Source organism: Nematostella vectensis, chromosome 9 (genome assembly GCF_932526225.1).
Source record: "Nematostella vectensis chromosome 9, jaNemVect1.1, whole genome shotgun sequence".
NCBI classification, from domain to species: domain Eukaryota; kingdom Metazoa; phylum Cnidaria; class Anthozoa; order Actiniaria; family Edwardsiidae; genus Nematostella; species Nematostella vectensis.
This window is the reverse complement of record NC_064042.1, coordinates 4985924-5010888: the sequence shown is the minus strand read 5'-3', so window position 1 is coordinate 5010888 and position 24965 is coordinate 4985924. Positions and strand designations below refer to the sequence as shown.

At 46.9% G+C, this 24965-nt stretch overlaps 1 protein-coding gene across 7 annotated transcripts in view; it reads right to left on the bottom strand.

The window, feature by feature from the left end:
• Positions 1–24965, bottom strand: part of LOC5510971 — a 67547-nt gene that overhangs the window by 23375 nt on the left and 19207 nt on the right. For 6 of the 7 annotated variants that reach the window (XM_048732683.1, XM_048732686.1, XM_048732685.1 and 3 more), the window contains 29 exons: positions 24159–24185; positions 22535–22716; positions 21840–22082; positions 21167–21432; positions 20603–20974; positions 20062–20244; positions 19337–19509; positions 18180–18272; positions 17629–17820; positions 17162–17284; positions 16305–16487; positions 15509–15703; positions 14649–14797; positions 14214–14382; positions 13488–13622; positions 12651–12803; positions 11909–12270; positions 11275–11437; positions 10224–10557; positions 8714–9913; positions 8215–8600; positions 7817–8012; positions 6750–7380; positions 6196–6443; positions 4907–5485; positions 4540–4726; positions 3931–4145; positions 3496–3657; positions 72–3035 (listed from right to left, as the gene is read on the bottom strand). In XM_048732683.1, coding sequence (XP_048588640.1) covers positions 72–3035; positions 3496–3657; positions 3931–4145; positions 4540–4726; positions 4907–5485; positions 6196–6443; positions 6750–7380; positions 7817–8012; positions 8215–8600; positions 8714–9913; positions 10224–10557; positions 11275–11437; positions 11909–12270; positions 12651–12803; positions 13488–13622; positions 14214–14382; positions 14649–14797; positions 15509–15703; positions 16305–16487; positions 17162–17284; positions 17629–17820; positions 18180–18272; positions 19337–19509; positions 20062–20244; positions 20603–20974; positions 21167–21432; positions 21840–22082; positions 22535–22716; positions 24159–24185 — 10465 coding nt within the window. The remainder of the gene's footprint in view (positions 1–71; positions 3036–3495; positions 3658–3930; positions 4146–4539; positions 4727–4906; positions 5486–6195; positions 6444–6749; positions 7381–7816; positions 8013–8214; positions 8601–8713; positions 9914–10223; positions 10558–11274; positions 11438–11908; positions 12271–12650; positions 12804–13487; positions 13623–14213; positions 14383–14648; positions 14798–15508; positions 15704–16304; positions 16488–17161; positions 17285–17628; positions 17821–18179; positions 18273–19336; positions 19510–20061; positions 20245–20602; positions 20975–21166; positions 21433–21839; positions 22083–22534; positions 22717–24158; positions 24186–24965) is intronic. The other variant, XM_048732684.1, reaches the window with a different exon arrangement.

The window sequence follows — 24965 nt, the reverse complement described above, 5'->3', positions numbered from 1 at the left end:
ATCAAATTGCGATATTCGTGATAGTATGGGGGTAGATTTATACTAATAATACATATCAGAGTTGTCTGTACCTGCACTGCATTTGTCTGTAGGCTTCGTCAATCCCTCAGACCCACAATACATCTTTGGCGGACACATCTTGCAAGAAGATCTGTGCTCTAGCCCAGTCTCATTGCTATACGACCCGCGCGGACAAGGGTGTTCCCGTTCTGATCCCGTTTGCTTCGGGCAGTAATTACCAGGTGTACACGTGACCGGGTGAATAACACCAGTAGAGAGTCCAGTTGGGTCGCAATAGAATCCAGCGGGGCATTCCTTGCATGCCCATTGCCCTGGCGAGTCTTGGTGAAATCCTGGGTCGCAACGTACCGGGGAACCGACCCCCGTGGGGCATTTAAACCCTAGTGGACACTCGACCGTGTCGTTTTGTATAGAGCCACTTGGGCAATAGTACCCCTGCATGCACTGGAATATGACGGAGGTTGCCCCCTGGGTGGGACAGTAATACCCGGACGTGCAGTTCTGACAATTCTCAATTCTGGTATTGCCGCGGTCGGGAGAGAATGTCCCAGTGGGGCAGGGAACTTCTATGGGGGTCCCACTCGGGCAGTAGTGTCCAGCCGCACAGTCCACAGGATTAGCGACCTTGTTGCTCCCATTACAGTAGAACCCAGCCGTGCAGTTACCCTGTGGTGCAGCAAGACCGTCGTGACCGCAGAACTTGCCAGGGTCACATGGGATAGGCTGACTGGCTCCATGAGGGCAGTACGTTCCAGAGGGACATATCGCTCCAGTGGAGTTCACAGAGTATATGGGACACGAGAAGTGGTCAGAGTTATTGTAGGATTCGCCGGAGCTGGGAAGAGGACGCTTAGAGTACGATGCGCGAGAGCAATAGAATCCTGGGTCGCATGGTCCGTTGGGCCATTCCCGTCCGTACCCCTCACAGTACTGCCCTGGGGGGCAGGGGCTACAGTCAGTAGGGTGCGTTCCCTTTGTCTTGTTATTAAACGTTCCAGGTGGACATTTAAAAGGCGTGGTCGTTCCTATGGGACAGTAATGCCCGGCCGGACAAACATTGCCATAAGCCTCACCAGTTGGGTTCTTAAGTATAGCTCTTCCGCTGCAGTAATAGCCAGCATCACAGGACCCATTTGGTGCTGCAAGTCCCGGCTCCGCGCAAAACTGACCGCCCGGACATTCCACACATTCGGACAAGTTCGTGAGTCGCTCCTTTGGTCCATAAGTACCTCTTGGACAAGCAGCTGGGATGTGGAAGCCCGAGTTACAGTAGTACCCTGGCGGGCAGGGGGCGCCTGTCATGGTATCGTTGGGATTAGGAACAGAGGCACGTTCTATGCAGTAATAGCCCGCATGGCACAACCCTGTTGGACTGAACTTTTTCCCCTCGGTCGCGCAGTAGTGCCCCTTGGTACAGGGCGTGCACTGGTCTCTTGCGGCCAACTTCGTACTATTACCAAACGTTCCAACCGGACATGGATGCTGACTGGCCCATTCTGTCTCGTTCGGACAATAGAAACCGGCAGGACAGTCGCTGGGCGTGATGGTGCCATGAGATACGTTGACTGACGAGCAACTGAAATTGACTCTTGCTTCGTTAGGGTCACAGTACATCCCGGGGGGGCACTTCAGGCAAATGCCTTTCTCGGAGAAGGGTTGGTAGGATCCTGGCGGACACGGCCTGTGCAGACCACTTCCTTCGGGGCAATAATGTCCGGGCTGGCACTGCTTGTCCGGTGGACTCTGCTTGGTCTCACCAGCCGGACAGTAATAACCCTCCGAGCAGTTCCCGCTTGGATAAGATAACCTATAGGTAGGGCAGTACATTCCAGGGATACACGGCTTGCAGTTGTTCCGGAATTGGTTGTACTCCGTATCCGCGTAGGTGCCTGGCCAACAGGGCTGTGGACCAGAAGAGCCTGTTGGGCAAAAATGGCCCTTTGGGCAGCGATCTCCATTTGTCTGGTTCTCGGGTCGAGGGAAAACAGTGCTACCATTGCAGTAGTATCCAGCTACGCACAGCCCCGACTCAGTTGAGAGGTAATCACTCTCGCAGTAATAGCCGGGTGTGCATGGCCTTGGTTGATCAGCACCTTCGGGACAGAAAGTACCCTTGTTACAGTAACCACCAATGCTGCCAATCAATGGGCACACAGCGCTCCCATTGGCTATATCCAAGGTGTTTAATGGTTTTCTTTCCCATGATCCTCCAGAGCAGTACCAGCCAGGCGCGCAAAGGCCTTCAGGTTCAGGCATGGCGTTTCTCGGACAGTAGTGCCCGGGCGGACACATCCTACAATCGTCCAACTTGTCACCATGGGTGAAGTTCTTGTACATTCCTTTAGGACAGGGAATTGGATCGCTGGAACCGTTGGGACAGTAATGGCCGGTGTAGCATACTGTCATGTTAGTGGAGGCATTTGGACAGAAATATCCTGGGTCGCAGAGATCACAGCTACTCTGCTTCCAAAGCGTCTGGTAATTCCCTCCGGGACAAGCCAAGGGTGAGGGCGAACCTACAGGGCAGAAATGGCCTGGTGGACACGGCCCTCCAGAAACTGTGATGTTATCAGGATTACGAAGGTCTGACTTTCCAGTGCAGTAATACCCTGGATCACAAAGTCCGTTTGGCCAATCCAGCCCCGGCCTATTGCAGTAATGACCACGTGGGCACGCCATGCAGTCATTGAAGCTCTCCCCGCGGGTGATGTTTCGGTAGTATCCGCTCGGGCACGGTACAGGGGCTTTGGGGTCCCCACGAGGACAGTAGTGCCCAACTGGACACACCCCGGCATCACCGCGGCTAGCTGTAGGGGTGCGTGAATCAGAGCCATTTCTGCAGAAGAAGCCCTCGGAGCATTGTCCGGCAGGAGTAGTACCGTTAATCTTGTCACAGTAGTACCCAGCATCACACGGCGTGCACTGGCCGAGGTGCGAGAGGTATTGCGCCGGGCTGTATGTGCCGCGTGGGCATGGTTGCCAGTCGTGCCCAGTACCCTCGGGACAGTACCAACCTGAAAGAGAGAATCAATTATTCATATCCGTATGCAAGAATGCCATTTGTCAGTTAGTTTCGTGATTAGAAAGCTATGTTTAGTCAATCATTAAAACCGTTATGCTTGTAAGAGTCGTTTATTAGGAACTTTAAAAAAAATATTATCCCATGTTGAACGGTTATTTGTTCAATTTCAACCAATTTGCGAACAATAGGTGATTTGCACTAAAAAAAACTTGCGCGCGCTTCAAGTTTTAGCGGCAGAATAACAAAAAAGCACCTTACTAAAGCTTACGAATCATTTTGGACTTCAGAAAGGGACTATTTTCGTCGCTCTCTAAGGTGTTTATTTTGGCGTGCGTTTGACACTAAAGAAGTCACATTATTTCTTTGTGCATATCGCCTATTTAGGTTCAAGCTAGATAAATGTTGTAAATCGCACGTTTATCTCGTAGTCAGGGGCGGTTGTAGTTCGTTACCTGCAGGACACGGATCAGGGTGCTTGCCATCTATGCAGTAGTGTCCCGCGGGACATATATAGCACTTGTCAGCGGTCGTGTGGTTCATGTAGGTCCCAGGAGAGCAGGGTAGTGGGCTTGCAGTGCCTTCTGGGCAATAATGACCAATCCAGCATTTCCCGCCTGCAATTAAAACCCACAGAGGCAGTCAGCGGATCCACACTTCAGAACAGCCGAGCACACTCTCAATGGCAAGTCATAAAAAGCATCCTTTCCCATCGGCTAATTCAAGCAAGTAACCAAGATTTTTTCAATCAAATATAGTCACTAACGTATCAGACTTCAATCGTAGATTGTTATTTTGCAGTTTCCTTGCAAATAAACCGCTGTATTTCCACAACAATAACAAAGGAGTGGGTGGTCGATATTCTTTAACATCACGATATTACAGTTTACCTGTGTTGTCATCAGGTGGCGCGGCCACTGATGCGTTGCCACGGCAGTAGAATCCAGCAGAGCAGTTCCCGGATGTTTGGTTGAGCCCTGCGACGCCACAGTACTGACCCGGCTCACAGCCCTTGCACTCGGTTTGTGACGCCAGCTGCGGTGTAGCGCCATAACTTCCGGCCGCGCAGGGCAGCTCTGCGGGCGTGCCGCGGGGGCAATAATACCTGAGGGAAAAAAAACATTTAAACAATAAGCTGGCACATGGGAAAAGAAATAAAATATTGTTCATCTGTATATTATAACATCATGATATTACTTGGAAAATATCATGTGACAGCAGCAGCTCGCTGCCATCTTTGCCACTAGTCGATGCTACTGATAGCCTTTTATAAACGACTTTTTTTCTGTTCAAATCTTTATTCCTATTCATATATTCCATATCGTCGTGCACGTATTTTGTTCTCAGCTGAAGGATAGTGTTTCCACGTTTAAACACCACCCGCAACATACCAGCGGGTAGGTATCCGGTTATCTGTGTAGGTATTAGGAGCTTTTTACATGCTCGACTCTTGCCCCGTAGAACATATATTGCCTGTTATTCCATACGTTGACTCTTACCCCGTAGAGCATACAATGCCCGTTATTTCATCCGTTGGCGCTCTACTGCTCGCACGTCCCTTGCACCAGAAGCCAGCATCACAGTCATCATCCCAGATCTCGTTACCAGTCCCCTCACAGAACTTCCCAGCCGGGCAATTAGTGCACTCCGAATCGGTCTTCCTGTGTGTTTGGTTTGTGTAGGTACCTGGGAAAAGAATTGGGTTCGTGTTAAATGCGTGTGCATTGAATATATATCTTTAGAACAAGAACATTGCCGAAAATAAGGACCGTTACAGGAGTGATGTCTGAACAAAACGACAAGCAAATACACAATGTGACGTCATCCTGTGACGTCGAAATTATGGTTATGTCCGATGTGACGTACCGGCAGGACAGGGGTGTTCAGTGGCCGTGGTGGTCCCATTGGTACAGTAGTGCCCCTTGACGCAGGGCGTTGGAAGCTGCACCCCATGCACACAGTGCGTCGCGTTAAGTATGGTCGCATCGCAGTAGTAGCCCTCAGGGCAGGTCTTGCAATCCCATCTCTGGTACTCATCCTGGTAGGATCCGGACGCGCAGGGACGCTTAACCGGACTCCCCTCAGTGCAATAGTGTCCGGGTGTGCACACGTATGCTGAGGGTCTCTTCGAGGATTGACCATTGGGGCAGTAGTACCCCTTGTCGCAGGGCCCCGTGGGCGTGTCAAGCCCCTCTGACTCACAGTACTGTCCCGCTAGACAAGGTACGCAGTCGGAGACATTGCGGTTGCCATGGGAGGGGGAGTATGAGCCGATGGGGCATTTTGACGGGTTGTAGGTGCCGGATTCACAGAAGTGGCCTTTCCAGCAGAGTCCCCCGGTGGTGTTGTCGGTGGGATTGGGTACCTTGGCCCCAAGTGTGCAGTAATGACCAGGGTCGCACGGACCAGAGACAGCATGGAGGGCACTGGTGCCGCAGTAAAATCCTACAATGAATAAAAGGTAGAAAAATAATGAAGAACGATCATAAACTAGCTCTCTCGAGAATTAGTTGGTGGCATGAACAAGTAGACTGCTGAAGGCCAAGTGCAGATCCAAAACATTTGAAAACAGAGCACTTCATTCTATGGCCATATTTCTGGGTTCTTTGTTCTGGGATATTCATATCTCTTCATTACCCTTTCTTTGCTTTATATAAAAGTTTGCAATGAATCAACAGTATTTCCCAAGAACTCATCAAGTAGTCATAGTCAATATGCAGTTTTTATCACTTTGAAGGAAAGAACTTCCAAGTATTCAACACGCTCTTCTATCACTTTGAATGTAGCAGCGCAGATGATGTATCTAGAACTTTTAGGGGTGGCTCTCGAGTTTCTCAGGTCCTCAATTGTCTGCTCCTAAGGTCAAGCATTATTAGCATCATGCTTAAACAGCATTTGTCAGCCATTTTTTCATCCTAGCAAAGTACCAAGAGTGAAAAAGCATCCATTGCCGAAACCAATGCAATACTTTCGATTGTAAATAAAGTATTCACATTTACTTTTCGATGATTATTTCGAGATTTTTACACATTATGTGCCTTCCAATATTAAATGAAAACAATAACAAAGGTGTGACTGACAACGGCTCTTTAAAACTTGTGGTTCAATAAAAACCACGGGACCAACCTTAGGTTTGCACAAATAACAAAACTTGCCTGGGGTGCAGGGCGTTGGTTGCTGTGACCCCTCAGGGCAGAATTCTCCCGGTTGGCACATGCCACCTGTAGTCTCGTTACTACAGTAACACTGCGAGGCGTTGGAGAAGTACCGCATCACACCCATGTCGGTCGGCTCCCGCGACCACGCCCCTCGCACGCAGTAAAACCCCTTTGCACAGTCTCCGGAAGGGTTAGTAAGCCCTTCGCTCCCGCAGTATTTGCCCGGCAAGCATGGCTCACAAGCACTGCCGCAGAAAAAAATATATTAGAAAAGGTATGAAATGTTGTTATAGGAAAGATAAGGAGAGAACCCATTTCTTTCAGCACTACACAGTTGAAATCTGTAATTGCAGGGTTTTGCACAACGACATGTTTATCAAATCAATCATGAATTGCGCTTTGCATACAATAAAATCATTAAAAAATTGCGACATTAAAATGAGCAAAATAATGAAGATTGAGACAGAAGCGTGAACATTGTTCACACATAAGCACGCACACAGGATCAGTCGAACACGCGGTACTATCTATAGATCTTAATGATGCACTACCTGAACGCCTGTTGGCCGGTCTGGTTGTTAAAAGTGCCACGCGGACATGGGTACTGGGACTCGGTCTTTGTACCATTCGGACAGTAGTGTCCGGTCGGACATCCCAAGCTGCACGAGGACGAGTTGGACGGACAGTAGAACCCGGCGCAGCACTCCGTGCACGCTTCCTGTCCGGTCCGATCATTATACGTTCCTTCAACGCAACCCAACGGGTAAGAAGTCCCTCTGGGGCAGTAATGTCCCTTGGGGCAAGGCCCTCCTGACTCGGTCACGTTAGGTGGGTTGCGGCTCTCGGAGCCCCTCAAGCAGTAGAACCCAGGGTCACACTGTCCTGAATATTCAGTTATCCCCGGCTGACTACAGTAATGGCCATATCCACACTTCTCACACTGGTCCGCTCGCTCAAGGTGGGTCACATTGGAATAGGTCCCTATTGGGCAGTCTTCAGGTTCTCCGGTGCTGCCTGGACAGAAGTGGCCCTCTGGGCATGGACCGGCATCTCCGAGAGCACCGTACCCCGGAGTGGGCGTGTCTGCACCTTTGCGGCAGTAGTAGCCAGGGCTGCAGGGACCGGTCTCCGAGGTGGCGTTGTCGTAGGCACAAAATTTTCCGGATCCACAAGGGCGACAAGCTGCAGATCAAAAAATCAAAACTAGATCAAACATGGATTAAAGAATCAAAACTAGATCAAAAATGAATTAAACAACCAAAACTAGATGAAAAAGGGATTAAACGATCAAAACAATATCAAAGAGGGATCCTTCCTGGGGGCTTAAATTTAAATGGGTAGTGACAAGATTGTCGTTCATAGCGAATGATTCTTATTAAAATGATATCCTTAGAGCGTGGTTCCATAGTGTATGTTCTCTTAGGCTACTTTCACACGATAAGTCTCGATCACTAAAAATAAAAAATAAATACGTATGGTCGAGCAATATTTTCTCTTATGAAAAGTTGAACTGGGTGAAAAAAGTGAGGCTAACGTTACATCAACTGCAACTGAAACAGCGTTTCCAGGCGAATGCTTGAGCTGTCGAAGTTCGACCAGCATTATGCACAAGACTCACATGTGATATTAGCAAGTCCTGCCGAGTCACCATAGGTCCCCTTGAGGCAGGGTTTCCAGTTGAATCCAGTACTCTGCGGACAATAGTAGCCGAGAGGACAAGGCCTGGGGTCTTGACTCTTATCGTCGACACAATATGAACCCGCTGGACAAGGAATACAGGCATCAGCGAGCTGATCTTTCATGTAACTGCCATCCTGAGAATTGAGCAAAGATCGAAGAAATGATCAGCTTATGGCACGAGACTTCGTGACTTCAGACGTTTTCAAATAAACTCTGCATTGTTATTTGTAAGAAGACTTCATCAGAAAAGTAGCAAAGCATAATAAGGGTACTACTTGCTTCAGCTCATTTCGACGATATTTTTTTTTCTGGTGACAGATACTTGCTAACACATACCTCACATGGTATCGGTTCTGGCGTTTGTCCGGGACAATAATGTCCGGCTGTACAGTTTCCACCCGTGACACCATCTTGAGGCGCAGGATGGGTGGCCCGTCCGGAGCAGAAATATCTCGGCCAGCATGGACCGGACGGTTCAGTAAGTCCAGTCCCATTGCAATACATGCCAGGGGTACAGCCCGTGCAGTTGCTTTCTGCGGGAAGTCCAAGAGAGTTGGAGAATGTGCCCTGGGGGCAGTTCTCTGGTGCTTTGGTTCCGGACACACAGTAACGTCCTTCCGGACAGCGTCTGCCTTTAACATTGTCGTTAGGTGTTGGTGTACTGGAGCCGAGAATGCAGTGGAAGCCGGCGTGACAGTCTCCATGGTTAGAGTCGGATGATCCTGCGACAACACAAAAACTTACTAAATGAAACCAGTACTCATAAATTCAAGAATCATAGTTTGCGAATCGTCATTTAAAGTTTCCTTGTGAGTAAAGTCTGTGAAGCACTCACCTAGACAAAACTTCCCTGGAGGACACGGCAGACATTGGGAGGCACTGTGAAGCTTGGTCGCGTTACCATAGTAACCAGGAAGACAGCCATATTGGGTGCTATACTCGGTCCCGTTAGGGCAGTAATACCCCTTGGGACAAATATAACTTGTATAATCACTCAGGTCGTTCTTGTTGTCGCAGAAATGTCCCTCTGGGCACACTTTACAGGAGTCCTTCTGGGGCTCATCTTGGTAAGACCCTGAAGGGCACTTCACCGGTGCCGAGGTGCCCTTGGGGCAATAATGTCCCTTTGTACAGGGATAAGGAGTCGGGTTAGAGTCACCCCCGGGACAGTAGAAACCAGGATCACATTTGCCGGTTGGCTCTGTTTTTCCTTGGCCTTGACAATAATACCCGCCAGTGCAAGCAAAACAATAAGACACGTTTTTGTTTCCTGTATTGTTAGAGAACGTCCCTTGAGGACACAGCTCGGGCACCTTGGTTCCTTGTTCGCAATATCGCCCTGGAGGACAGATATCGCCTGTGATTCCGTCAGTAGGCCGGCGGTAGCGGGCGCCGCTCGTGCAATAAAACCCAGCATCGCACGGTCCGGTTTCAGCATGAAGACCTTTAGTCTGACAGTACTTCCCGCCGGTACAGGGTGTTGGCTCATGTGATCCCCCAGGGCAGAAGAATCCCGGTTGGCACTCTCCACCAGTGGTGGTACTTGGGCAGAGGCAGGATCCAGAAGTGAAGTTATCGTAGTCAACAGGGCTTCTCTGCCATGCGGCGCGAACGCAGAAATACCCAGGGTCACAGAGACCTGTAGGGCCAGATAACCCCGCGACATCACAGAAACTTCCACCGGGGCACGGGAGACAGTCAGCTTGACTTTGGCCATGGGTGCGATTGTTAAAGTACCCCTTCGGACAAGGGAATTCTGTACGGGTCCTTGTCCCATTGGGGCAGTAGTGCCCTTCTGGACAGGGCGTGGTCGAGTAATCGGTGGATCCCTCTGGGCAGTAATAACCCTCCATACAGCTGAAGCACTCTGCTTCTCCGATCTTGGGGTTATAGGTACCAGCTCGGCATGGCTTGGGTACTGAGGTCCCTTCAGGACAGAAGTGTCCCGCGGTGCAGGGCCCGCCTGAGCTTGTAGTGGTGCTTGGTCGTGCCGTGTTTGAGCCGCGTTTGCAGTAAAAGCCAGGAGCACAAGGACCTGTGAAGAAAGCAAGAACATTAAAGACCATGGGTCCGACTTGCGTGACACGGGGTTTCATAGCCTATGAAATGCCTACAAAATGCATATGGTATATTTAAATTAATCACGATTAATCTAAATCCATTATACGATTAAAAGTGCTCAATTATATTTTTAAACTATCAATTGAAAGGGAAATTTTATATTTTTGATTACCAGAGTTTTGAATTACAAAAAAACATATAATGACTACCAGAGAAGGGCGTGATACAGTAGTATCACGCCCTACAGTAGTTCCACGAAAGATATACATAAATGTACTACCCACCGGTCGGGCTTGTGAGGTTTGATTGCTCGCAATACATGCCATCCGAGCATAGCGTACAATCACCAGCACTCTCCAACTGAGAAACATTACTGAACGTCCCATTAGGGCATCCGATAGGCTCAGCGGTACCCAAGGGGCAGTAGGCGCCGGGAGGGCACACCCCTCCGATACCGCTAAAGTTGGTGCTAGGGCGTGGCGTGTTGACACCCTGGACGCAGTAGAAGCCGGCAGCACAGTCACCAGAGTTGCTGCTTGGGAACTCCTTGGCGCCGTGCCCTTCGCAGTACTTGCCCCCTTTGCACGGCCAGCAATCTTGCTCTTTTCGTAGCTTGGTCTGTAAGAAAAGACGTGAAAACAGTTGTTATAAGAATATTGTAAGTCATTTGAGCTTGTTGTAGGAATGAAGTAAATGAAGCGTGTAATAAACCTACTTAAGCAACATGCAAACGAAAAGTAAAGCTCAACGCAAGCAATATAAACAATGTTTGGCTATGAAGCCTATCTTAGAAGTCAAAATTTGTTGAGCACAGAACAATCAGGCGAGGGGATTTAGCGAACAAACAGGATTCGATGCTCAAGGGTAATTAAAGTACTTAAAAAACACGTTTCTTAACGTTTGACGGCAACCGGAAGTGGATGTTTTTTGGGTTTAGTGCTACCGCAATCCTAGCAGGTTTCCTATGTTAGACTGCGTCTTCTTTCATTGAGCTGGAGTAAGAACTCTACAAAGAAGCCAAACATTCAAATGCCGGTTACCGTTCGTAGTCAAGAAACGTGTTTGATTAGAGAGGGCCAAACACGCCTTTTTTAGCTCCCCCTAAATGTCGAGTCACACAAAGCATCCATTTCCATTGGCTTATTCAAGCAAGTAACCAAGATATTTTCAATCAAATATCGTCAATAACATATCAGACTTCACTCGTAGATTGTTATTTTGAAGTTTCCTTGCGAAAAAACCGCTGTCTTTTCAATGATAAACAATAACAAAGGAGTGGGTGATCGACATTTTTTAAGTTCTCTATATCATCGCAACTTCACGTCAGCGTCATACCTGGGGATTGTAGGTCCCTGGAGGGCACTGCGGTTGCGAGACCCCTGTACTCTCGGGGCAATAATGTCCCTTGGGGCACTCAAACGGTGTGCTGCCGTCGACCCCTCCTCTGCAGTAGTATCCCGCTGGGCAAGCGAGGCAGGCGTCGAGTCCGGTCGTGTTGCTGCGGGAATAAAGAAGGCTCTCGTGAGAATTCAAAGCGTGACATTCTTTTAAATGTTGCTCAAAGACTAGCGGAACCGGCAACAACAATCAGGAGAAAGGAAAAACCTTGATTCTCTAGCAAATGCATCCCCCCTCCCCTCGCTATATGAAAACCAGGTGGCGATGGTGACGGTAGTGATGAAGGACCATGGTCAAATGCAGAAAATGGTAAGAACATTTTGGAAGCCTATCACCCTCCTTGCAGCTGAGATGCTGAATTACGAGAGCGCAGACACAAAGTTGTCGAGTTGAAGGCATAAAAGGCGCCTCAGGAAGCCGCCATACGACTCATACGTCTCACCACGGAAAACAGCTAAGAACCCGAACCTTAGACTCTGTGTTCAGGGGCAAAGGCACCACAGAGCTACGCTCTGCCAACTGCGCCACCGATACTGCCAAATAAAAACAGGATACCAGGGCCTGTACTTACCTGAAGGTGCCAGGTGCACAGTCCTTTGGTTCACTCGAACCTGTTGGGCAGTGTTTTCCGATAGGACAGACATTACCCGTCACCCCATCATCAGGGGTGGGCGTGGTACTACCCCCTTTACAGTAGTGCCCAGCCCGGCATACGCCCGTCCAGTACTTGAGGCCGACGCCGGTACACGCCTTACCACCAGGGCATGCAAGGCATTCAGACATCTGCACCCGTGCCCACTGGTCGTTATAGGTCCCGTTAGGGCAGGGGTACTGAGTGGCTTCACGAGTCCCCTTGAGGCAGTAGTAGCCAGGTGGACAGACCCCGCCGTAGTCGTAACCGGTGCTGTTGTCGTTCGTACAGTTGCCATTATCCTGCAGTGGAAAGAACGCGGTAAGCGACTAAGCGTGAAAACTCAGTGGAATAAGTTTCCTTTTCAAGAAAGATGACCAGAGTTTGATTTAAAGTCAGGTCAGAAGATTTTTCCTACATAGTTGTATAAACCTGGGGGCTTTGAATCCAATGACGGCCATCTCGAATAAGGACGTTCAGCCCGTGCAAACAGAGCGCAAGAATTGGTCAGTATTGCTGACACAACTATTGTATGCTCGGCTGATCACAAGACACAAGAAATGATGGCATTCCAGCTAATGCAGACAACAAATCCTCCCCCAAGGGTCAACGGATCGCAGTAAGAAAAAGGGACGAAATACATTTGTTTCGTTCGCACGCTGTTTTGTTGATCTCCACTGACCGGTGTTTCAGATGGTGATCCCTGTCTGCAGTAGTACCCAGGCTGGCAGAGCCCCTCGGTCGCGTTCATCCCGGGCTTGCTGCAGTAGTACCCAGCATCGCACTTCTGACACGTGATGTTGCTCGCTTGACCGGGAGAGTTACTGTACGATCCCTGAGAAAATAGAACAGAATATTTGAGGTGAATCTCTTACTCGAGACCTTACCCTGGGTAAAAAGAACAGAACATCGACTATTAATGTTGTGTGAAAATCGTTTTATTCAAGGCAAGCAAAAAACTGGTTGAACGGTCTGGCTAAGAGTAAGCGCGCTGGTTGAACTGAACACAAGAGCCGCTTGCTTATTGTGATAATGGGAAGGTCTATCTGGAGTACTTTTTTCACCGTAGATGGGGTGTGAGGTGACATGTTGCTTAGCGAGATGTAGTGCCTCGTGAAGGGTATTGGATGTCGGGGATGGGGGCAAATGTGATTTCTGCTTTAGCCAGGTATAAGAGGTAGAATCGTGAAGAAGAGTACTGGATGTCAGGGATGGGGTGAAATGTTATTTCTGGCTCAGCGAGGTATAAGAGGTAGAATCGTGAAGAAGGGTATTGGATGTCGGGGATGAGGGCAAATGTGATTTCTGCCTTAGCCAGGTATAAGAGGTAGAATCGTTAAGAAGGGTATTGGATGTCAGGGATGGGGTGAAATGTTATTTCTGGCTCAGCGAGGTATAAGAGGTAGAATCGTGAAGAAGGGTATTAGATGTCAGGGAAGGGGGGAAATGTGGTTTAGCGAGGTATGAAGCGCACAGAAGGGTATTAGATGTCAGGGGGTATTAGGTATTAGGAACTTACCGGCCAGCAAGGCGTGGGTTGTGTGCTGCCAGCAGGACAGTAGTGACCCGTAGGACATGGTATGGGGTTGATTAGACCCATCCTGTCACAGTAGTTCTTCTCAAGACAAGGGATGCATTTCGATGCTCTGTCGGACTGCGAAGAGAAAAAGTACAAAGCTTAGGAACAGAAGAGTCACATTGGTGTCTACTGTTGTAACGCAGTCATGGCAATGGACATTACATTGGACAACTTTTTTTAATTGACTTTAAATGACTTAACATGATGAACCTTAACATGATGATGAACCTTAACATGATGATTCTTGATGTAAAAGTGTAAATATTTTCGGTCCCGACAGAAATAATTTCGATGTGACGATTTTTTGACACCATGTTCTTGCCATATCGTCATATCGAGGTTTAAATGTATATACAGAAGATTTGTCAGACAATGGAAACTCGAAATGTAATACTCAAATTCACGTAATGTCCGACGTAAAATTGACAAAACATTTAGGGGCATTCCCTCCCCCGATCCAACCCTAATCCCTACTCCATTCACGAATCAAGCCGTGAGTCAAACGCACGGCACCTTTCTCACATCCTCTTCAGGACACAACGCCGCCAAATATTAGCGTGCGCGCACAGTCGAGCATGCACGGGCCGAGTTCCTTTTCCTGCGTCGAGAATCTAACCCCCTGCACCCTGTGTCTTAGCTTAGTAGTAGTCTGAACACTATGCTCACCGACTGGTAGGTCCCAACAGGGCACTCGGTCTCGGAAGCCGCACCCTTCTCAGAGTAGTGTCCAGCACTCGTGACAAACTGGGTGGGCGTCTTTGCGCCGCCTGTACAGTAGTAGCCAGCTGAGCAAGGTCCGGTGGGAGCAGGATTCGTGTCACCAGCACAGTAATACCTGGGGTGGCACCACAATTAGTATAAATGCTCATTGATTATCACCATCACAACTACCATGACTAGCAAAAGATGTCACAAATACTTTCACATGTGGAATAGTCTCTGTCAGCCGTCTTTTTGATGAAATTCCATTGAAAATGTCGTAGTAGCATTTCCAAATCAGCCGATGGAAATGGATGCTTTTTCAAACTTGGTATTTCGTCAGGGTGACAAAATGACGAGTAGTAAAGACTTTACAAGGATTGTACAAGACCTTTTCCTTACCCTGGATCACAGGAGATGCAATCCTCGGGGGCCTTGGCTCCAGACGTGTTACTATATGTTCCAACCGGACATGGCGAGGGTACCTTAGCACCCATGGGACAGTATCCGCCCGCGGGACAGAGACCGCCTGTCAGACCCTCGGGAGGTGCCTACGAAAAAAAGAATCACACAATTCACAATTATGGTATCCTCATGCCTGACAGAGCCCGACTTTTATCACATTAAATTCAATGTTTGGACAGCAAAGAGATTTAGTAATGAGTTTTAATAAATTAAAGTATATGGACGCTCTTACCGAGGTAAATGGACACCTAACCGAGGTATATGCGTACCCCTACCCAGGTATAAGGACTCTCTTACCGAGGTATATGGACACCTAACCGAGGTATATGCGTACCCCTACCAAGGTATAAGGACGCTCTTACCGAGGTATATGGACACCTAGCCGAGGTATATGCGTACCCCTACCCAGGTATAGGACGCTCTTACCGAGGTATATGAACACCTAACCGAGGTATATGCGTACCCCTACCCAGGTATAAGGACGCTCTTACCGAGGTATATGAACACCTAACCGAGGTATATGCGTACCCCTACCCAGGTATATGGACGCTCTTACCGAGGTATATGAACACCTAACCGAGGTATATGCGTACCCCTACCCAGGTATATGGACGCTCTTACCGAGGTATTTCCACACCCTTACCAAGGTATATGCACGTTCTTACCGAGGTATATGCACTTTCTTACCGAGGTATATGCACGTTCTTACCGAGGTATATGCACGCTCTTACCGAGGTATATGCACGTTCTTATCGAGGTATATGCACGTTCTTACCGAGGTATATGCACGCTCTTACCGAGGTGTATGCACGCTCCCTGCAATAGAACCCCGCATCACAAGGGCCCGTTGGTTCAGTTGCCCCGAATCCCGCACAGTATCGTCCCGCTGGACATGGAGTACAATCCACACTGCGCTTAACTCCGGTGGCGTTGTTATAGTAACCGCTGGGACATGGCTGGGGTATGGTGGTGCCTGTAGGGCAGAAGTTGCCCTGGAAACGAGATCATCACGTGGTCTTTATGCAAGATGGAACATATCATCATTGGTAAGCTATTGAAGCGGTCGCGCGAGTGTTTGAGCGACTTCGTAAGACGGGGAATTTTTGAACCACCTCCGCCCAAATTCTTGAAGTAAACGTTCGAGTCAGGACAATATCGGTTCTAGAAAACTGATATAAAGACATGTTCCCTTTTCTCTAAGTCATTATATCCATGTCCTATATGAATGTACGCGCCTTTGTCTTTGTGTCTATGTACTATATCAATGTTATGTCGCGAATGTACTCTTTTGAACATAGGAACATAAAACGGTGAGGTCGTTATGTCGCCATTGCGAATAGTGCTTAACAGACACTTATATGTGGGTATGTCATGATAAGAAACCCAGGTTTGGAAGGTTTTAGTATTCCTGCTCATGCACCGAGTGCAATATTATTTGAAATAGGTAAAACATAGAATACGTTAACTTTCGCTAGATAAATGTGATTTATTATAATTTTGGTTTTGCACGATGTCACAAACATTTGGTCGCGTAAACAACACCTGCAAAGGATTGCGTGACGTGGTGAAATTGATGTCACACAAGAGACTCACCGTGGTACAAGTCTTAGGAACTGACAGTCCCCGGTCGTCACAGTAGAAGCCAGACGAACACACGCTGCAGTCCTGCACGCTGATGGCGGCCGAAGCATTCCGGTAGAACCCAATGGGGCATGGGTACGTGTACTTGTACCCAGTCCCCTCCTCGCAGTAATAACCCGGGGGGCATGGGCCAGACTAGTAAGCAAAATCTAGTGGTTAGAGTGCCAAGAACATTAATTTCTGCTTTTGTTACCTTTCTTTTTTTCTCTCTCGCCCCCATTTTCTGGCCGATTCGTGAGCGCCGAATAAGTTGCTTTTTGTTGTTGTTATTTCGCCGCCAAAAGTCGGAGCGCGCCACCCAAAAAGTCAAGTGATTTCTTAGTGAGAATCGCCTATAAAGCCAGTACTCCCCTTCCAACAAATAAAATGGAAGAAAAGAAGATCAGGAGAGGTTATTAGGCTTCAGTTTTCCATTCAATCTTAGCTCAGGAAATACTAGCTCATCATTACTCGATCCTCATAACCAACTGGAATAGAGCAGGGTAAAAAAAGTAGTGCTGAAAAACGCAAGACCAGTTCCAGCCTTTTTGTTTTGGAATGGCGGCGGTTTACCGGCAAACTGTCACATTTTGACGAATGCTAAGAAAACTAGACCAAACTTAAGGCTATAATTGTCTCAATGACTCCCTCATTATCAAACAAATCTGTCATCTTTTGTACAGTATGGTTTTAATGCTGTACACTTAGTCAAAACAGCGACGTCAGCCTTTCGTACCTTTACTCGAACGATGCGCATACGCATACGTTCTTCAGCACTGTCGGTGAAAAGCATGTTTGTTTGCACATCCTTTAAATAAGGTAACACATACCACTCCCTCTCGCCCTTCAGGCTCGCAGTAGTACCCCTTCCAGCACTTCTGACACTCACTGACGTGTTTGCGTCCAGTGTTGGGGTTAAATGTCCCGTTTGGACACTTTTGAGGAAGTGCTTCCTGCAAATTATAATAGAAAAAAAACCTCAACATTGTAGTTGTCATAATATTTGTAGCATGTGTACAGTTGTCCCCCCCTTAAAAAAGAAGAAAAGAGCAGTACACATACAATAATGTAAGTTTGCGGCCCCTAGTTGAAGGAATAGGAGAATTAAACCGAAGATGAATAAATAAACTTCGATGTACTGATCGCTTTGCTGGTCATTGTAAAGAGTTTCAAGTTTTAATAGGCATAGAAACAATTATATTCGGAAGCGAATGAATAGAACACTTATAGTGCGTTAGTGTAGTGATCCCAGACATTATCAATTATACAAAAGGATGGGGGGGGGGGGGGGACCCACCTCATCTCCCCGAAGGCAGTAGTGCCCTTTATAGCAAGCGTTGGAAACCAAGTCCGGTGAACGGTCACAACCAGTTGGACAGTGAAGTCCGGCCGGACAGACGTATGTACTGATCATCATTGATCGACTTGTTGTCTCACTTGGGCAGTAGAAGCCGACTTGACACGTGGTACATAAGGACGCTCCAGACATCTGTAACAAGACAAATGTCAGCCATGTGCAACGTTTTTGAGTCGACTAATTTTTTCTAGTCAACTTAATTTTTGACTCGTCAAGAAGTCACCAATTGTTTACTCGCTTATCAAAAAATGGGAAGAGCTTGATTTACTAGGACGTGGCTCACTGACGCAACTAGGATTTTCAGAAGATTTATTAATTTATCAAGACGTTGCCAATAGTTTGTTGGGCTATAGAGAAAGTATTGTAGCTCTAGAATTTGTCGATTGAATTAGGGAGTACTTGTCATGCTTGACTTATCGAGAATTTGCCGATGATATTGTATGACTTACAAGTAATTTGCCGATGAGCGTGCCGATGAACTATTGACTTACCGAGAAATTGCCGATGCCACACGCCGTAGGCTGTACGTTGGCGAGATTTGGACAGTAGTAACCAGGAACACACGCTTTGCAATCAGTCGGGGACTGCAAAATGAAAGAGGTCAAATCAAGTTAATAGCCGGCCGCCTCTTATTTGGGGTTAATGGAAACAGCTATATTTTGAGCGAAAACCGAGGTTCACTGGGGAGGGGGGAGTGGGGAGAGTACGCAGAAATGAGGAGCTTTTATCTTACGGCTACTGTTGTTAAACTAAAGACAGGGCACTTTCGGTGCGGCACACGCTAACGTGGCGACCTTGACAGTTTTATGAACAACCTGAGGGACAGAGCAAAAAAATGTCAAGTTTTCCCAAAGTAAGGTCTGGTTAACTTTGGTAAGCTTGAATTTTTTTCTTTAAAATTTGGAATTTAGCTTTTGGTCAGAGGAACTCCTTGTATGCGGAATCTTGAGCTTATATATTAAGAATTGGAAAATTTCATGCCATTGTTTTTGCTCTGTCAACCTGAGGATGTGGGAAACGTGTTATCTGATTGACACCAACATTACTAGGCAACCATCGAGGCTAATAGTCCTTCAGTGCACATCTTAACACGTCAGAATCTTCTTAGTTATAAAGTTTGTGTCAATCAATGTATCATTGTTGCATGCTAATTGGCTATCTTTGTACAACTTTGTATTGGTGGCCAGGGTAGCGCGCGTCGCATGGATAACTTTGTATTGGTTGTCACGGTAGCGCGCGTCGCATGGATAACTTTGTATTGGTGGCCACGGTAGCACGCGTCGCACTATAACACTTTGTATTGGTGGCCACGGTAGCGCGCGTCGCATGGATAACTTTGTATTGGTTGTCACGGTAGCGCGCGTCGCATGGATAACTTTGTATTGGTGGCCACGGTAGCACGCGTCGCACTATAACACTTTGTATTGGTGGCCACGGTAGCGCGCGTCGCATGGTTATATTTGTATTGGTGGCCACGGTAGCACGCGTCGCACTATAACACTTTGTATTGGTGGCTACGGTAGCGCGCGTCGCATGGATAACTTTGTATTGGTGGCCACGGTAGCGCGCGTCGCATAGATAACTTTGTATTGGTGGCCACGGTAGCACGCGTCGCACTAGTATTTTCCGTATAGGCCTACCACCATACCTTAGCACTAAGCACATCATTATATGTCCCTCTAGGGCACTTTATGGGTACGGAGGTCCCTTCAGGGCAATAATGTCCCTCGATGCAGGGCTCGCATTGCTCCCACCGCACATTTCCCGTCTTGTTAGAGTACGTCCCGGAAGCACACGGGAACTGATTACCTCGCTGGGTCCCTACACAAACCATACGGAAATCATGAAAAGACGGTATTGCTATGTTGATAGTTGACTGTTTGCCAGGGGCGAATGCAGGATTTTAAAAGAGGGGGTGGATAATGGTCGGTCAGGCGGCCTGTAACCGATCCAGTGGTTCTTAGTAGGTCACACAGATCTAACACAAAGCTGAATTGAATTTGTCGCGTCACCAGTCAAGCAGACGATGGCACATGGACAGTACTTTCTCCGTAATTTCTTCAAACAAAGTAAATTTTCAATTTTTATTGCTCAAAAAGGGGGGTGGATATCCACCCTATCCACCTCCCTGTATCCGCTCCCTGCACGTATGCATGTGAACATGAGCTAGTACAGGCTGTCATTAGAGGCAATGTTAGTTCTGAAGTAAAGAACACTACAGCTAATCAACATGCCACCCAATAGCAGAACATGGTTCCAGTGAAAAGTTATGTGAAGATCGACATTTTGGCGCTTTTCAAATTTGCCTGCGCTTACATAAACATGCCGCGAAAATATTTTAATGCTGTAATATGATCAGAACGCTGTATTCACCTGGTGGGCAGTAGTGTCCAGTATGACAAATGCCCGAGGGCGCAGCGCTTGCACGGAGGCAGTAAGAGCCTTTAGGGCACTCGTAACATTCCTGTTGGCTGCGCAGGTTGGTCAGGTTTGACCAGGAACCTGCTGCACACGGCCACTGAGTCGGGCTGATTGTCTTCAGCGGGCAGAAATACCCTGATAGAGAGAAAAGTGCATACATTATTTTGTAAGCTACCTTTTTGTGATCCTAGCAGTTGGAGAACAAGTAGAAAGCAAAGGATCTAGGAGCAAAGTCGTGAATGCAAACACATTTTCGAAGTTATTTTGTTACGTAGTTATGTATTGAACAAGCTAAGCACATCACACAAATCTTAGGGAGGAAAAAAAATTAAAAAGGCCTTTCAATGAATGCTTAGTCTTTTTGCGTGTCTAATGTCCACCTCTTAATTGCAAAATAAAGACAATGTTGTAAGAGGTTTTTTTGAACAGAAAGGCGAGATAACACATACTCCAGATGTATTCATAACTCCTGAGCGGAGGTGACGTCACTCACCTGGAGCACATGGTTGTGGCGGCTTCTGCCAACCTCCGGTCCCAGCCTGGCACGAGAACCTCTCTGGGCATGGCGTGCATTCCTGCGCTGCCGTCAGGTTATGGAAGTCCGTGTAGGTGCCAGCCGGACACGCCTTGCGGGTGGCGTTAGGAAGTATGGACCCGGCCGGACAGTAGTACCCTGCGGAGCACTTGACAGGGGGTCGGGTGAGGCCGGGTTCCGGACACGCCATACCGGCCGTGCAGGATTTGCAGTCAGACAAGGCCCCTTGGTTGGTCCATGGGTTAAAGGTGCCGGTTGGACAGGGGATGGGTGTGGCCGAGCCAGCTAAGCAGTAGTATCCGGGCGGGCAAGTCTTACATTTGGATTGGTCTTTGGATAAAAGTGCACGGGCACAATCAGTCCACTGTACTTAGCACAACTATCTTTCTTTTCTTCACATGGGAAAACACAATTATAAGTAAAGGCTGAAAAAACACTTCGAGAAATAGTTTAAAAAAATAGTATCACAGGACAGGGAAAAAGACGCATCTGAACTCGTATACTGCTTGGCTCTGTACTTACATTGACTCCCCTGCTCTTCCTGGTACGTTCCAGCGGGACACTTGGACGTACTGTAATCACCGACACCGTAACCACAGTAATGGCCGGGCGGACACAAGCGATCTCCATAACGGTCGCCACTCGGGCAGTAGAACCCAAGCTTACACTCGAGACACTGGTCCACTCGCTCCAGGCCTAGCTCGCGGCTGAATTTTCCCGCTGGACAAGGGTTCTGGTACTGAGTTTTCGTTCCTTCCAAACAGAAGTGACCAGCCGGACAAACCAGCCTGTTAAACGGAAAGATGAAGATATTTTAAAATTACAATTCAATGTTCCGTTTAAGAAATGGAAAATTTTAAATCAAAAGTACAGCTAGTTCTTGTTTATTATAACCATACGTGACTCGAGCATATTGGGTATTAAGCCCTTGGTTATTCCAACCTCCAGCTTACTCAAACCCTCAGTAATTCGAACATATCGCTAACTTTGCTTTATACATTATCTATGTAATTCCACTATCTCGACTCTTCGATAACTCGACCCGTAAATGACCCGTAATCAATAACTCGAACTCTCAATACTTTATACTAATTTTGATTTCCTGTGGAAGACTGAGTTTACCGGGGACTCGAGTTAATTTTAAGTCAACAGTAGTATAGCGGGTACAAAACTTAGCGTTTTTTTGTGTATTTACCTGCGGGTGGGATAGCCGATTGTTCCCTCCGGGCAGAAGTACCCGGGTGGACACGCCTGGCAGCCTGAAGACTGCGATGAGGCACCTGTGGTGTTTCCATAGGTACCGGACGGACAAGGCGTGGCCACAGCACCATCCGGACAAAAGGACCCGACCGGACACAACCCTGAGATGGGTGTTGGTGAGGTGTTGTGGCCTCGACAGATGTAACCTGGACTGCACTTCACGCATTCTGTCATGGATCTAGGAAGTACATTGCAAGTTTATTTTAATCATGTTGTGATTTCATAATTTAGATTAGCAAATGTGTCCGCTACTATAATAACAAAAAAAACCCTGAGGTTAAACAAGATTCCTTAAACATATTTCCACTAAAGGACTGTCCTAACAGTGGGTTGTGCGCTACCGTGACCACTTTGATAAGTTTAGGAAGTAAGCGCATTAGAATGGGAGAGTCCAATTAGAATGAGAGAAGAATATTATTGATTGATACTTCACTAAACAGCTAGTGTAGCAAAGATCGCTATAGACAATGCCAGAATCCTGTTAGTTATGAGGTTTATATCAATGATTATTGTATCACATGAGTATAACCGCGGTAGTATGCAAAACACTTTGACGATTGGTCAAAGATGGTAAACAAATAAATAAGGAATAAAATACAAAAGGGTTATGTTTTGTTGCGGATCTCCCACCTGTTGCTGTATTTTCCCGCCTCACATGGTTCTGGGGTGCGATCCTTATTTGGGCATTTTGAGCCCGCAGGGCAGTCAGTACACTGAACAGCGGAGCCTAAGCTGTATTTGCCAGCTTCGCACTCGATCGGAATGGACGATATATTCGGACAGAAATGGCCCGCCGGACAAGTAATACAGGTCTAAAAGAGAATATAAAGTGAATGAAGAGTTCTTGACAGCCACCCCTTTGTTACTGTTTTCAACCCGATATTTGAAGACAAACAATGAAACGGATTCTAAATTTAACCACCTCATATCAAAAATATAAAATCCGAATTCAATTGAAAAAACACACCCAGCTTTACCCAATCAGCCGATGGAAATTAATGTTTTTATAAACTTGGTACTTTGCTAGAATGACAAAATGCTGGCTCAAATAATTTTTTGCTCCAATCACTCGCGACCTCACGACCCTGGTAATCATAATTGATTGAATTTCAACCATCCCTGTCTATATTTTATTCCTGCCAACTATCCCGGTTTTAAGCCTTGATCTCTCGGCAAAAAAAATCGAAACTTCCTATACATTTACGGTAACCTCCCGGAAAACTTTATCGATACTTTCTTATACAGTTCTTGTATATAAAGCACAATCCCTTGGTTTTTGAGCTTTCAAGGTTAGCAAGAATGATTTTAGCGCGAGTTTGCCCTTCAAAAAGTCACGTGATTTCTTAGTGAAAGCCGCCTATTTTCTTTTATCTAGTTATCTGTTACCTTATACTTTGTAATCAAATAAACTCACAAAATAATAAAACCTTCATAGAAAAAACCAACAATTATCACAAAATAGCGATACAAAGCTGCAAAAACAATATTAAGACAAGTACAAAATAAATATTAAGACAATCTGAAAGCAAAAGACCGTTGTGGCACGTGACATGACACGTGATAGGTGACGTAATGGAGCCACGGGATTGGTGACACAATAGCATCACTTCAATTTAGCTTGCAAGGAAGCGCATGCTTTACTCTTTACGTAATTTTATCTATGGAATTATTTACATGGAAAAGAACCACTTGTAGTGGATTATTGTTTGATGATAACATTTTGTTTACATGCGAAAACGCATTTACTGTGATCTATTGTTTAATGATAATTCTTGGTTTACATGCGAAAACCCATTAACTGTGATCTAGTCCTCAATTAACACTTGGTTTACATGCAAAAACCCATTAACTGTGATCTAGTGCTTCATGATAACACTTGGTTTACATGCGAAAACCCTTTTACTGAGATCTAGTGTTTAATAATAACACTTGCGATGACCAATTTTTAAGGATCTAGTGTGACCTGATTTTACAACGACAGCGTGACAAGAAAGTGCATGATAGCGTGACAGGACAGTTCATGTTGGCGTGACCAGGAAGAGCATGATGATTAAGCGTGACATTGTATTACGTGGTCAGAGAGAAATGAGCAATATGAACGAAATGTGACCATCAACAAAATCATCAATTCTACAATTCTACAGCGCAGAACATTTATTAAACAGATTAAACGCTAGACAGGATTTGACACCTAATGCATGACAGCGTAATGTCGGTATTGTGCCTACGGTTACGGGTTACACGATCGACTTACACCAGGTTGAAGTCCACCTCCTGATCCCTGATTAAGACAAGAATCATCACACGGTTAGACGTTAGTTATGGTTAGTGATATTTCTAGCAAGGGGGTTAGGGGTGCTTCTAAGCGAGAGTTAGGGGTGCTTTCAAACGAGGGTTAGGGGTATTTCTACGGGCAAGAGGGTTAGGGGTATTTCTACGAGCAAGAGGGTTAGGGGTATTTCTACGAGCAAGAGGGTTAGGGGTATTTCTACGAGCAAGAGGGTTAGGGGTGCTTCTACGGGCAAGAGGGTTAGGGATATTTCTACGAGCAAGAGGGTTAGGGGTATTTCTACGAGCAAGGAGTTAGGGTTATTTCTACGAACAAGAGGGTTAGGGGTATTTCTAGAAGCAAGGGGTAAGAGCTGCTTCAAAACGAGGGTTAGGGGTGCTTATAAGCGAGGATTAGGGGTGCGTATAAGCGAGTGTTAGGGGTGCTTCCAAACAAGGGTTAGGGGTGCTTCTAAGTGAGGTGTAGGGGTGCTTATAAGCGAGAAATAGGGATATTTTACGAGAAGGGTTATGGGTGCTTCCAAACGAGGGTTATGGGTGCTTCAAAACGAGGGTTCTGGGTGCTTTCAAACGAGGGTTATGAGTGCTTCCAAACGAAGGTTATGGGTGCTTCCAAGCGAGGGTTATGGGTGCTTCAAAGCGGGGGTTATGGGTGCTTCCAAACAATGGTTAGGGATATTTCTACAATATTTCTAGCAAGGTGTTATTATGGGTGAATCTAAGCGAGAGTTATAGGGGGCGCATAAAGGAATAAGGTAAGTGCATATTAAGA